Source organism: Leptodactylus fuscus, chromosome 9 (assembly GCF_031893055.1).
Source record: "Leptodactylus fuscus isolate aLepFus1 chromosome 9, aLepFus1.hap2, whole genome shotgun sequence".
NCBI lineage: Eukaryota > Metazoa > Chordata > Amphibia > Anura > Leptodactylidae > Leptodactylus > Leptodactylus fuscus.
Genome location: NC_134273.1, coordinates 61,364,300 through 61,378,548, shown reverse-complemented (window position 1 = coordinate 61,378,548; position 14,249 = coordinate 61,364,300). Strand labels below are relative to the sequence as shown.

General features: G+C 43.0%; 1 protein-coding gene across 1 annotated transcript in view; it reads right to left on the bottom strand.

Annotated features, from left to right (window-relative positions):
* Positions 1–5,368: 5,368 nt before the first annotated feature.
* ASPM (assembly factor for spindle microtubules) overlaps positions 5,369–14,249 on the bottom strand; it is a 35,756-nt gene continuing 26,875 nt past the window's right edge. Inside the window, exons 20-30 of the mRNA XM_075287404.1 lie at positions 13,986–14,135; positions 13,262–13,428; positions 12,948–13,107; positions 10,805–11,014; positions 10,559–10,708; positions 10,220–10,411; positions 9,839–10,031; positions 9,582–9,736; positions 7,844–8,020; positions 7,434–7,609; positions 5,369–5,552 (exon numbers count right to left, since the gene is read on the bottom strand). Coding sequence (XP_075143505.1) covers positions 5,450–5,552; positions 7,434–7,609; positions 7,844–8,020; positions 9,582–9,736; positions 9,839–10,031; positions 10,220–10,411; positions 10,559–10,708; positions 10,805–11,014; positions 12,948–13,107; positions 13,262–13,428; positions 13,986–14,135 — 1,833 coding nt within the window. The 3' untranslated portion in view covers positions 5,369–5,449. The remainder of the gene's footprint in view (positions 5,553–7,433; positions 7,610–7,843; positions 8,021–9,581; positions 9,737–9,838; positions 10,032–10,219; positions 10,412–10,558; positions 10,709–10,804; positions 11,015–12,947; positions 13,108–13,261; positions 13,429–13,985; positions 14,136–14,249) is intronic.

Here is a 14,249-nt window from a genome sequence, read left to right as displayed (position 1 = left end):
ATTTCCTGGGGAGGGCCACACAGCCCTCCATGTGGTAGCCTGACTGCCATTAGGTACTAGGATGAGATCCTCAGACCCATTGTCAGACCATATACAGGTGTAGTGGACCCTGGGTTTCTTCTGGTCCTTGACAATGCTAGGTCTCCTGTGGCTGAAGTGTCTCAGCAGTTTCTGCATGATGAATGCATAGATACTATGGACTGGCCCGCCCGCTCCCTGGACCTGAATCCAATTGAGGACATCATGTCTCATCCCATCCAACAATGCCACATTGCACCATGACTTAAAATCTAAGTTCATGTCACCTTTTCAAAATTCTAAGGGCCCGTTCACACGGAGTAAACACGCGTGTATTTTGGCAAAATACACGTGTAAAAATAAGACTCCCATTAACTCCAATGACAATTTTTTTTTTTTTTTAACACATTTTACATTTTTATACATGTGTAAAATGTCAATGAAGTCAATGGGAGTCTTATTTTTACATGTGTATTTTGCCAAAATACACGCACGTTTACTCCATGTGAACGGGCCCTAAGAGTGAAAACCACAACATGCCCACAAAATCTACACATAGTACGTGAATTAGGTTTTGTGAAATTTTACTCATTTGCGATGTATGTTGATTCCCAGTGCAGAATCCAAACTAAATCTATCAAATCTGGCAAATATTATACTGCTTCTAAAGGTTTATTCACACGAAAGGGATACCAAAAAGTACATCTTTGATGATTGATGTACATCAATAGATAATCTGTATTCGACAACCTGACCGGAAACCAAAAAAAAGGTAAGACAAAACACTCAACATATTAAAAGTACAAAATCTTATTTCAATCACAAAAATATCACATACACGATCGTATCTGTCCAAGGACAGACACAGCGGTGCAAAATAACCATAAGGTCAGCGAAAAACTGTGTGAAGGCTCCCATAGATAGGGAGTCATGGTTGAGTTTGTAGGCGGAGTTTACACTCTGCTCATTTTGAACGTAAAACTCGTTCAGAGTGAGCAGTGTAAAAACAGATCCCATTGATTTCTATAGGTGCCGGCATATGTGCGCTACCCATTGAAATCAACGGGAGGCTTTTTTTTACCTACTGCTTTCAATGTGATATGCGCGTGAAATTCACATAGGCAGTATATATTTACATATAAGGGTATGTATCAGCATCTGCATCTTATATGACCAAGAATGCATAGATCATGATAGAAAAGTGTGCAGCAGATAGGCAAGTGCCGTGATAAGTAGATCTCACATAGACCACTGCACAAGCAAAGTATAACAACATGTAGCAAACTTAGAAGTGGTTAAGGACACTCATACATCATCATAATATGCTCCACAGTGGTCCCACACAGCATTATATCCTCCACACAGTATTATATGCTTCCCACAGTGGCACCACACAGTATACTATGCTCCACAATGACTCGAATACAGTATATTATGCACTGCATTTGTACCCACACAGTATTATACTCTCCACAAAGTATGCTTATACTCGCCTTACCTCACACCTCTCCTGGGCATCCTTGCTCCGTCTGGCTCGCTTTAGCATCTTCTTCGGCCTTATTCACAGGTCAGGTTTAGGTCATATCTGCAATGGAGTCTCCATTGGAGATTCCATCACAATGTCTGCCAATAGAACCGATTGCGCAAGCACTGGCAGACGTGAAAAGAAAAAGCCTGTCTCCCTTGTTCTTGGGTTTAGTTATCGTTTTGTTTTTTTAATTAAAAACACTTCCTCCAGAACCTTGATTGATTTACCTGCTATGGGATTCAGAAAAATTACCATGTATGTCTGTCTAAGGTTGTTTCATCCACAAACCATTCAGCCGTGTACAGCCCCTCTCAATGCTGTATTAACAAAACAGCACTTGTCAATGCACATCAATACAGTGAAATCCTGAGTGCGGCCACCGGAAATTTTATATAATAAGTACTATTTTTTATGCAATATTGTGAATAAAATGAAATCAACTTATTAATCATCTATTGATATTGCACTTACATTATGACTGGATGTATTTGATGTTCACAGTGCAATGAAGGTTACTCAGAGCTAAAATAATCATGGGATTTGATCCATTCATGCCCCAAGGCCGGTTTACACACTGGCGAGAGATTTAGACAGGTGCAACTAAGGCCAGACTGGGTTTTTAGGTCCGGATTTAGGTCTCAGATTTTGGACCAAAAAAAAAAAAAAACCGGTAGCTATGACTGGATGCCGGTGTAAGTGAGCCGGCATCCAGTCGCGGCATTCCGCTCCGGTTTAGGCCCAAATGAATGGAGAGTGTCTTCAGGCTGGACCAACCGCCTTGATTTCAATGGGAGACTTTTTTTGGTCAGTATTTTGAGGAGGAATCCGCCTCAAATCCTGTCTGAACTCAGTAAGGGCAGGTTCACATATACACATTGCAGGGATCAGTTTCCCTTCGGCTTGGTGCACACAGGGAAACTGATACTAGAACAGACCCCATAGTGTCTAGTACAGCCTATACCAGGAAGCATCAGGTAAGTAGTGACAGTAGAACCACCTACTATTCTGCCTCTTACATGGACACTTAGAGCTGTGGTTTTTCATTTCCATGACAGTTCTTATATAAGATTCATCATACTGTATCCCCGTGTGCTGGAGTTATCATTGCTTATCTATTCATTCTCGGAAACGCAAGCTCCCATCTGTAACCTTAGTTGTGCAGTACTGAACTCCCCAATTACTACCCCGTAATGGCAGCCGTCATAAACAAACCTCCGCTTGGCAAATACTCAGGTCCAGATGGGTAACTCTAATGAGTTGAACAAAATCTTAAAATAAAAATTAGTCGCCGATCTTTTTGGTTTATTCATCTAGTTGATCTCCAGGATAACCTATATTACAACAGGAACATAGCTTTTATTAACCCTTTCCCGCCCCCATGGCATTTTTTGGATTTTCGTTTTTGACTCCCCACAGAGTAGCCTGCAATATAATCCATTGAATGACAGGCCGGGCTGTAATGACAACGGGATCCCAGCCCCGGAGCTTGCTCTGGGTGCCTGTAATCAGCAGGAAAATGTCGCCTCGGTCGGCTTTGACTGAGGCACCAGAGGGGTTAATGCCCGCGATCGGTGCGGGCACAGACCGTGGGCATTAGCGTTAGGTTTCTACTGTATAAAACAGTAGACACCCAACGTCTATAGAAGCCGCCCGGCTCCAGAGCAGCCACCATGTTTAAACACCCGGCAACTGCCGTAATAGTACGGTGGATGTTGGGAAGGGGTTCAAGTACTTTATAAGGGAAAGGTATTGGGGCTTGCCATTGCACTGAATGCTTTTGATAATATCAGATGGATGTGACTTTTTGACGCTCTATAGCAGGAGTTAGCAACATTTTTAGTCTGAAGTGCCCATTTGGGGAAAAAAAAATAAAAAAAATAAAAATAAAATAAAAAAAAAGTACTGAGTGTGCCATATAATAACTGTACGGGTGTCGCCCTATTACGTCAGTGATTCCCAACAGGGGGCCTCAACACTTTTATGCGATGTTATTTGCGTCATTAGTACTTTTTTTTTTTGTCTTCTGGTAAAAATTATTTGGTAGCTGTGCCCCCCAATTTTTTTTTTTCCCCAAGGGGACCCAGAATCTGAATAGGTTGGGAAACACTGTCCGACATGAAAGTCATATAATGCAAACCATAACTGCAACCAGTTAGTCGACTGAGCTTACATTTCAATGTAATCCTATAGCAAAATGATTGATATTCGGACTGGACATGGGGCTAAGAGTAATCTGCAGTAAACCTGCTTTGTGGGGGCAGAGGATTCCCATCACACAGAAGAAATCCATACACATTTTTACAGTCTTGAAATGAATGAAGGCAAATTTAGCTGCCATATTATACTTTGCACAGGTAATTGCTGTCTTTTGATTAGGCTACTGGCCTGGACACTTAGACATTGTGCCTCATGTTCCCATCACCTCCCAGTGTATCCGCCCATCCAACTGTATTTATATAGTCGATTAGAGAGATTGCTACCTGAACCAGTGCCGGGGTTGCTGACCCCTTTCTCTATAGGCATCCGGTTTCTCTGGCTGTTTTCTAACTATTTCCAAAAATATTTTGAACCTGTCAGCACCATGATCGTCCTAAGGGCTAGTTCATGCAGGGAATGGTATGGCATAGGGACAAAATGCACCTGCCATGACTGTCGCGGATTCCCGCTCTGTATCTGTGCATGATCTTTGCATTGCAAGCAAAATGGGTGTTGGAATCCCTGAATGGTGAGCAAGCGCAGAAGTGATCCCAGTCTTACTGACTGAGTGGATGTAGAAAAAAAAATTATTTGTGCTAGAAATGTCACCCAGGAGGTTCTTGTCTTTTGCATATACTTTCTGGTGTTGTTTCTGCTTCGACCTCTGCCCAGTTAATCTCTAACAAAGAATCAGTGTATCCTGATGGTAATGCAAAATCTCTGCTGCTGCTTTGATAACTTGCAGAAGTGCCCCTCATGTTCGGCCACAGGAAAATGGCTGATGGACATGCGCAGTAGGTGCTTTTGGACCAAGAGAAGAATAACGTGAGAGAAGAGGCGGTGAAGAAGACAGAGGCGGTCGCTGGAGAGTTTTCAAGCAGCACTGGAGACACCCTCAGTGCTGTTTGAGAGCAAGGGAACGCCCCCAGTGCTGCGAGAAAACTCATTTACATAAGGAAGAAAGAAGAAATTCCTTAGGAACAGCGGCGCGGATCAAAATAATAAAGAGAAGAGGAGAGAATAGTTTTTCTTAAGGCTATACCTACGTGTATTTATTGTGAAAAGGGTATTCTAATGATAGAATCCTTTTAAGGGCTAGTTCACATGGAGTCAAATGGGCGAGCGAAGAAGCGAGCTGCCCTTTCTTCAGGTGGACATGTCCGCCTCGCGACACCACCCTCCTGACTAGGCCCATTCATTTGGGCCTAATCCGGATCGGAAAGCCGCGACTGTCTGAAGCCGCAACAGTTGAGGCTAGCCGTGGAAGGCACATTTTGGTCTGGATTCTGACGCGGCTTCCCGCGTCAAAATCCAGACCATTTTACTCCAGGTGAACTAGCTGTTAAACTCCAGGTCTAAGATTTAAGATATTTGAGATATTATTAATACTTTTTAAGTCTTGAAAACATTCATGTCAAATTCTCTATGCAATCTATTGACAGAAGAGGAAAAGTCTGAGAAGTTAAGCACTGTACGATTTATTGTACATTTTTTAAAGCTGTACAAAGGGCTATTTACAACAGAAACGTGTATAATACAGAGGCGCTCCGAGAAACTTTTTTTTTAAGCAGCATAATACTTTTGAGATGATAAAAAGGGCTTCCTTCCAATATGTAATTCTCAAAATTTTTTTACATTAAAAAGTACAAATATCCTTATTTTACAATCTTTAAGATTTCATTTCCAGGATCCATTTAGCTATTGTAGTCAAATGGACATTCCGAGGGTCAGCATCACCATCTGAATGGCTTTCAAGGGGTCCACCACTTCCCGCATGTTGTCTTTTCTCAGCACCCAGTCAGGTTTTATTCTGTTAAGAGAACATTTTAAAGTTGCTATAAAACACTGATTTTTTTTTTTTTTTTTAAACAAAATGATAACAATAATGCACGCACTGCCATTACTGACAGTTATACTCGCCCTGCTGACTGACTGATCAAGCCTTTCATGGGTGTCAAAGGGAAGTAAATGAAGACCTAGATTTTCTATCCACAAGGAAAATTTTCACAAGTTTAACAATTTAAGTCCTAGGGTAAAAATCTGCAACAACTAAGCACAATATCTAAAAAATAAATAAATAAATAAATAAATAAATAAACCCACAAATTTTGGTGTGGTTTTTGTTGCTGCAGACGTCAAGCACTCAATTGTGGACGTTCTACGACAAAAAAATGCCTAAATGTATCTGGTTTGAACGCACCTTTAAAAGAAACACAGTAAAACATACGGTAGTGTATGGCCTGAGGACACTGCATCAAGACAATCCCAGTTGTCAGCACCCCCTTAAAGGCAACCAGTCACCATGAAAATGCAGTAATCTGAAGATATATTGTAGAGGAGGGGGCTAAGATTGATATTTAGTTCTTTCTATGCTTGGAAGGAGTAAGTGAGTCCAGTGGGTGGTGTCAACTATGATTGGGCCTACAAAGATAACAATGATAGCACCGCCCACTGGACTCTACTACTCCTTCCAAGCATAGAAAGAACAAAGAAATAAATGGATACATGACCGGTTATACTGAATGTTTTTTAACAAAACTATATATCAATCTGCTGAGCTCCTTCTGCTCCCTAGCATGGCCCCTGCAGAGTACACAGCATTTTCATGGTGACAGGTTCCCATTAATCCTTGCACTGTACCTACCTTAGTATCAGTTTTGTCTATGTCCTTAAGACTAACCCTATGGTGAAATCAAACCCTCTATCAAACAGTCCAGTTATAGGGTTTCTACTACAGTACACTAGAAGACAAGTTTCCTTGGTATGTGTGAACAGTAGTCTGCGGGGTGGATTTAGGCTGATCTTACACGACCGTAATGCTTTTATGGTCCGCATGTTGCTGATCAGCAACATAGACTCCGCAAATGCCCGTAAACTGCCGCACTCGCCCATAGAGTTCTATGGGCGAGTCCGTGCAGTGCCGTGAATTGCGGCCATTATGGACATGTTCTAAAAAGTGCGGACCTCGGTTGCGGCCCGGCCACACCATGGATAAAATATCCGGTGTTGTAAGAGGCCGCATTGAGTATAACGTGTCTGCAATTGAAAACCCTCAATTGCGGACCATTTGCGGACTTAAACTACGGTCATGTAAGACCAGCCTTAAAAGGTAACCTACCAACTCCAAATTGACTCCTAATTGATTCTATATCCATGTGCTGTTTTAGGGGCCGTTAGTGAGATAATAAATATACATTCTGTGTGTCAGTGTATTCTTGCTTCTGAGAAAAACTCAACTTTAAATGCAGAAGAACTTTCTGGTGCACCCAGGATGCGGCCACATTTACTACGGCATCCCTTTCAGTCTGTGGTTGATACAGATATTTCAGGATATGATTTGGTACCCTGTATATTAGTCTAGAGACTCTTGAATTGCCTGACGAGCATGGGGCCTTCTGGTCCCAAAACCCTGGATATATTTACCCGTGCAGGTACAGCACCTTAGAAGATGGGCCACAGATACTCCCAATTTGGCTACGCATAATCTGATCAGGTATGTAATGGGAACGCATCCTCTCTTGAAGGCAGTGGAGACAGGGATACTGAGAACTAAATGTCAGTAGGCTGTGTGTTAAAGTGCTACGTTTATTAGGCCGCTAACAGCCCCTACATCATATACCTGGTTTAGAAGCAGTTTTGGTGGTAGCAGATTCCCTTCCGTATTAAACCAATATAAACAGATGGGCCATACCTTGAAACTATCCTTGTGCGCACCGGTGTTGCTTGTAATGAGATGTTCCCGAGATTCTGAGAACTGTTCATCAGTTGTTGTCTTATACTCCTTGCAGTGTCCATTTTGTGTTTTCTTGCGGTTAATTTGTAAATGCTACAGATGCGATCTACTGCTTTAGGTATGGCCCGGATTTCCTGGGAAGAAACACAATCCAGTAAATTCTCAATACAAAAAGTTAGTCATAATTTTATCGCAGATGTAAAATGGCAGTCGCCTTAAAACCTACAAAAGGAATCTACATTCAGATATACAGGGGTATCGTGATATGTTGCAGAAGGCATCACGCTAGAGCAAACCATACCGTCTGCCTCGACAAACCAACTGCATCATGTGAACACGATAGAAATCACTTTGCATCAAACACTTACCCGAGCTCTCTGAGAGTTCAGTGCAAAGATGGCTAGGAGACAGCAAGTCTTCGTGAAAATACTGCCACCTTTATCAGACACTTTGTCTCCAGCTTTCTCTCTGTAGATCTGCATCAAATCAAGAAGAATATCCACAGAATTCTCTACCTCGTAGACCGCACATACTGTTCTTTCATACTGCAGATAAAGTGAAGTTAGAGGTTTGTAAACGTGATTGTACAGAAAATTCTATGAAACACACAGTCCAATAAGGGGAAAAAAACAATGTAGAAATGGGCATAAAGTATACCTCCAATTATATAGAAGAACGATTATAGTGAAGGAGTGTGCACAATAATAGCTTATACTGCGGCCTGCTCATCTGTGATTGGAAACATTGTCCTGCTCTGTGTCCTAGGCTATAATATCCAGTACAATAGAAAGCACTATAGCATCCTACAGCACTGGCTGCCTTACTTAGGAGGCAGAATAGGATGTTCTATCACCTCGTACATACATGTAAGTAGACTGCAGCACGGACCGCGCCATTTACAATGACCATCGGCAATTCTAGAAACTTAGAGAAAGAAGTTTCCTGCACCATGATCATTTCTCTACATAACTGGAGTTACACGAGGGCGGTAGGAACCTCACTGATCAGCCGCTCATGTTCTATGTAAAGCACACCCTGACGTTTCAAGACAGTCTATAAGGTTGGCAGTGTCCATGAGCACATCTTCCCCTTCATCTCAGTGATCAATTGGGGTCTCAGCATCCAATAAAGATACTAGGGAGACTGAAATTTCTAGGTTGTAACAGTGACACTAGTACAGCAAATATTAACCCACTATTGTGTGGCAGGTTATCAACATATCAGTTATAGTGTTGTAATAGAAAAAAACATTAAAAATAAGTCTTCTGATCCACATATACAGATGTGTGAAGTATTGGACCGGCCTACAGGAAGGACAGGCAGAATGACAGCGCTCACTCAAACAGATAATGAAGATAACGTTTATTAGTACGACGCGTTTTGGACTATGTAAGCCGTTTCTCAAGTGCAAATGAATCTTAAATAAAAACAAATTGCAAAGACATATATATAAAAGCATGTCAATACAGAATGCTACTATATACAGATGTAGCACTGTTTAATATGACAGACATATCCCATTAGCCAGGGATCACTTTCCTTCCTTCCTTCTACAATACAAACATTGGTGTTAGTGTGCAGCTGGATAAAACCATAGCGGAGCCATTGGCTATGGTCTATCCTTATGCTGTGACTCTATGATGTCATAGTACAGGGATAGTAATAACACTGGTGGCAGTAGTTCGTTTTTTTTAGCGATGATAGTGAAGCTACCGCCAGAGAACACTATTCATAGAGGGGCCACCACCGGCAACTTCGCTACGATTTTTTTTATTTAATCCACTGGTCACCAATGTTATTCACTATCCCAGTACTATGACTGTGTCACAACACAGGGATAGACAGGGTGGCTCTTATGATTTTATGCAGCTTTACACTGCCAATGATTTTTTTTTTTTTTTTTTTTTTAATATTGCAGAAGGAAGTGGGGGAGGTGCTGGCCATCAATTCAAGTTCTCCAACACTTCCGCTTCTCATTGTTTAGTAATCTGGTGGATGCTGAACAGGAGTAGAGAATAGTACAAACTTTATATAGTGCATCAGTAGTATCAACACCACCCTTTGATCTACTTCAGACAATTAAAAAAATAAATAAAAAAAAATTACCTTTGATAGGTTTAGCAGGACCTGAATAGACAGCTTGATCACTTCCATGCAGGGAATACTTCGGTTGCAGCTACGAATTAGGGTAAATATGGTCTTTACAGCTCCACTCTCTGCCATCCTTTCACAGCATACAGAGGACAGTCTGGTGGCAACCTCTACAGGAGAGTTAGGAGATACACACAGCATGTAAGGGTTAACGGGTGTGCTAATAACATATTTAAGCCTATACATCTTGTAGCTGGAAAGTACAATCTCACCGAGATGCTGCAGAGCTGCCAGAATGAAGGAGAGGTGCTTGTAGGTCAGCAGGTAATTCAGGGCAACCATTGTTCTGTTACACAGTTTATCTTCATCTTTTGTTTGTTCATTTACTTTTTGCAGACGCATCCGTAAGTTTTTCACTGCTTTGGTATCATGCGCTTTCCTCCATTGATGACCTCTCCAGAGAGCCTAGCAGTAAAATGAGAACATGATTATTGGTGCGTTTTTGAGGTCAATACCTTGGAAGAGATTCATATAATATGAATAGGTTTTGATAAATATCCCCCACACGGTCTGCCTATAAGTATATATACTGTACATGAATATGTAGTAAGTGAATAGAGAGAGTCATGCATCTTTATCCATGCGCTAAGTACCTGGAACTTTATGATCCCACTCATGACTTTAGTACGTTTCCTGCGCTGAAGGAAAATCCGGAAGTTTCTCTGAATTTTAATGGCAGCTTCATGACGGCGCTGAAACCAAACTCGCATTGCACGCTGCAGAGTGACAATTTTATTCCGAGTGTTGTGATATTCCCTTTGCTGTATTTTTGTACGATACCACCTCTGCAAAAGCAACCAGGACCCAGAAGATCAGATTACTTGTGTCTCACAAACTTCATGAAGGCACCAACTCAGAACTAAACCTGTACAAATAACACTTTGGCTGCCTCCAGTGTACTGGAGCTTCAGGAGGCCACATGCAGTACATACCTGAATGTAAATCACATAGGTAATTTGTGTCCGTGCTTTTTTGAGAACCAAGTGATTTCGGAAAAATCTCTGAATCCTCACAGCACTTAGATGGAGATAAACAGCAGAACTGAACCTCAAAAGTTGCCTCTCTCGATGTAGACGCGCAATCTGCAAGATCAAGGTGTTACAACAAAATATGAACTGACAGCTGAAAAGACAGCCAGTGGTAGATAATGCTCTACATTCTGGATTTGCTATAGTCACCTGCTTTCTGACCAGCCAGCCTCTAGCACAGGCCTGCAGTCTGATGACAGAGCTCTTCAGTTGCAGGTAATGAAGGCGCTCATCTCTTCCTTGTTGCAAGGCCCTAAAGTGCTGCTGTAGTGTCACTGCTGCACCTTTCAACCTGTGGAACTGCTGCCGATGCCAGAATCCTCTGAATGTTGCTTGTATGACACAAGCTGCATGCTGCATCTGAGGACAATAAAACCAGTATGCCAGTTACGGATAGAAACATTGAATTCCTCTTCATTTTCAAACGCCATACATTCGCCGATGGTCTAGCTGTAACATGATGCTGATGGGAGTCGGGAGTCTGCGGCAAGATCAAGCAGGATGCTTATTTTTTTCTGTGTCTTGTTGCGATCTCTGTCTCCCTGCCTACTTTAAAGAGGACCTTTCATCAGATTGGGCACAGGCAGTTCTATATACTGCTGGAAAGCCGACAATGCGCTGAATTCCGTGCACTATCGGCTTTCCCATCTGTGCCCCGGGTAAAGAGCTATCAGTCCCAGTACCGTAGCTCTTTAAAGTCAGAAGGGCGTTTCTGACAGTCAGCCAGGTACGTCCTTCTTCACAGCAGGGCCTATCACGCTGTACCGGGACCGCTAGCTCTTTACCTGGGGCACAGATCGGGAAAGCAGACAGTGCGCTGAATTCAGCGCACTGTCGGCTTTCCAGCAGTATATAGAACTGCATGTGCCCAATCTGATGAAAGGTCCTCTTTAAATCTGCCACTTTGAAAATGCTGCAGGCATGGCATAGAGCAGGAGGAACAGATATAAAGTTTTGTAGAATAAAAATTGAGTGTAATTGAATCTTCTATGTCTTCTCATTCTGTGCTTAGGAGTCCAGTGGGTTATCTACTTAGTGGTTCACAGTTCTCTCTGCGAGCACACATACCGTATTTTACGGACTATAAGGCGCACTGGACTATAAGCCGCATTGCCCATGAGCGCCTTATAGTCCGTCTCGGTTCATATATAAGGCGCACCGGACTATAAGCCGCAGTCCGGGGCGCATTATATGTTATTGAAAGCGGCGGCAGGCAGACTTTGCCAGCGACCGCTTAACCCCCCGCGTGCCAGCCGCTTCTATTGGAAGCGCTCGGCAGGCGAGGAGGGGCTCTATCAGCAAAATCATGCTGATAGAGCCCAACCGTAAAAGTTAGATTAAACTACCCCCCCCCCGTTTTAAAATAAAAGCCTGAAACAGAATGTGAAACTTACCGAGCGGTGCAGGGTGGGCGGGCATTCAGGCCTCCTCTTCCTCCAATGTTCCGTCCTCCTCCTCCGGCGCTCGCTAACTGATAATGGCCTGGGCGCATGCGCAGTAGCCGTAGAAGCATTATGATATTGCGCATGCGCCCAGGCCATTATCAGCGAGCGCCGGAGGAGAAGGACGGAACATCGGAGGAAGAGGAGGCCTGAATGCCCGCCCGCCCGCCCTGCACCGCTCGGTAAGTTTCACGTTCTGTTTCAGGCCGGCATGACAGCAGGGCTGCCGGACACTTCCCATTCATTTCTATGGGAGCCGGCATGCGAGCGCTCCCTATAGAAATGAATGGACTGCTTTTTGAAGTGAATAGGAAGTGTCCGGCAGCCCTGCTGTAACGCCGGCGTGTACGGCTGTGATACACGCCGGCGTTCCGTAGTGTGAATGCACCCTTACGGTGCCTTTTATGTATGTATGGAAGCGGCACGCAGACTTTGCCGCCGCTTCCATCCATATATAAGGCGCACCGGACTATAAGCCGCACTTACGATTTCTGAGGAAATCGTAGGTTTTTATGTGCGCCTTATAGCCCGGAAAATACGGTACACTAATTGTCAGCCTTTACTGTATAAGTGTGTTACACAGACATCTGTCAATCGATGAGCAGACTGCCCAATGGACTCCTAAAGGCATAAAATGCAAGTTACACCGAATCTTTATCTACCCGACTATATATCTAATCAGCTCCTCCTGCTCTAGTAATATGCTAACCAACGCTGCATCCTCAACATAGATTCCCAAACATGTATTTTGCTTTGTACAATACTCCTTGCAGTCAATTTTTCTTGTATTCCATACAAGTCAAGGTCTGTTGTCCTGTCTATAGTTCAAATATAAATGTGAGGACACATACCTTGTAAATCTCTTTCCTGACAACATATCCTCTGTATACAGATTGAAGTTTGGTTGCCGCCGCTCGTTTCTGCAGAAACTCTCTGTGGATATTCCTTGAAACAAGAGTCGCACGCCATCTCCTCTGAATGTACAAAGCAGCCTCTCGGGTTTGTATAAACCTAACACCGTACACAGAAACATAGCGTATTACCATCAACGTGCCCCTTAATCTGCTCTAATTAAGAAATATCTTTATTGTGCCCCTATATACAGTATTATCATAAACAGACCCCACCGCGTGCAAATTAATTCACGTACATGGACGCCACTTACCTTGCCCGTTCCTGCTTGGCTCTTAGACATCTCTGCAGATTCTCTACAGTCCTGATGAGGGTCAGGTAGTTTCGGCGGATAGTGCAGGATCCGTAGAATCGCTGGATCACACATGCGGCTTTCTCTCTCCTTAATAACACCCTGGTTTGGGACCCCCTGTAAGCCGCCTGGATTGTGAAAAAAATTATTGTTTTTAAAGAAGACCTATCACCAAGTACAAAATGACAAACATCATTGGATTGCCCTGTGCCCCGAGAAAATGTATTTCTTTTAACTCTGTCCACCTGCTAAAGAGATGTCCTCCGGTAGGCTGGATGTAGGTTAGTTCTTTTTCTCCAAGTGGGAGGGAACCTTTTGTTTTATTTACAGAAATCCGTTTTATTAAGATTGATGGTCTATGTTCAGGATAACCCATCAATATTAGTTCAAAGGGGGCCCGACAGCTGGGACCCCCGCAGAGAGACCCTCTTACTGCAGATAATGCAATATGACAACTATGGTAACATATAAGAAATGGCACGGATACAATACATTTCAGTATTACGAATTGTTCCATGGCATCCCTCACTATAAACTTTGTATGTGTCTGTAGTGCGCACAAACATATCTGTGTATCCTCAGGGTGTGTATCAGCCTCTTGGAATGATTACCTATGGGAAATATTTCCCTTTCTCCTTAAAATAAAAAGAAACCCTTCTCTTCTATGTGAAGTGTAAAGTAATACCTGTAGAACAATGGCGGCTGCTCGGAGCCTCATGAAATAGTGACGGTGCAGTATTTGGAGACGGTGTGCTCGGTATCTTTGTTGTATTATTACTGCGGCCTGCTTATACTGGAAGAAAATCTCTCTCTGCACATGTCTACGCCAATGCGCCTGTAGATGAAACAAAGGTTTGTTTAAAAAAGCCAAATCCAGGATCCATGCTCCAGCCCTAAAGCTGATATAACAATAGCAATATAGGACCGGCCCTCTAGGCTATTACACCGC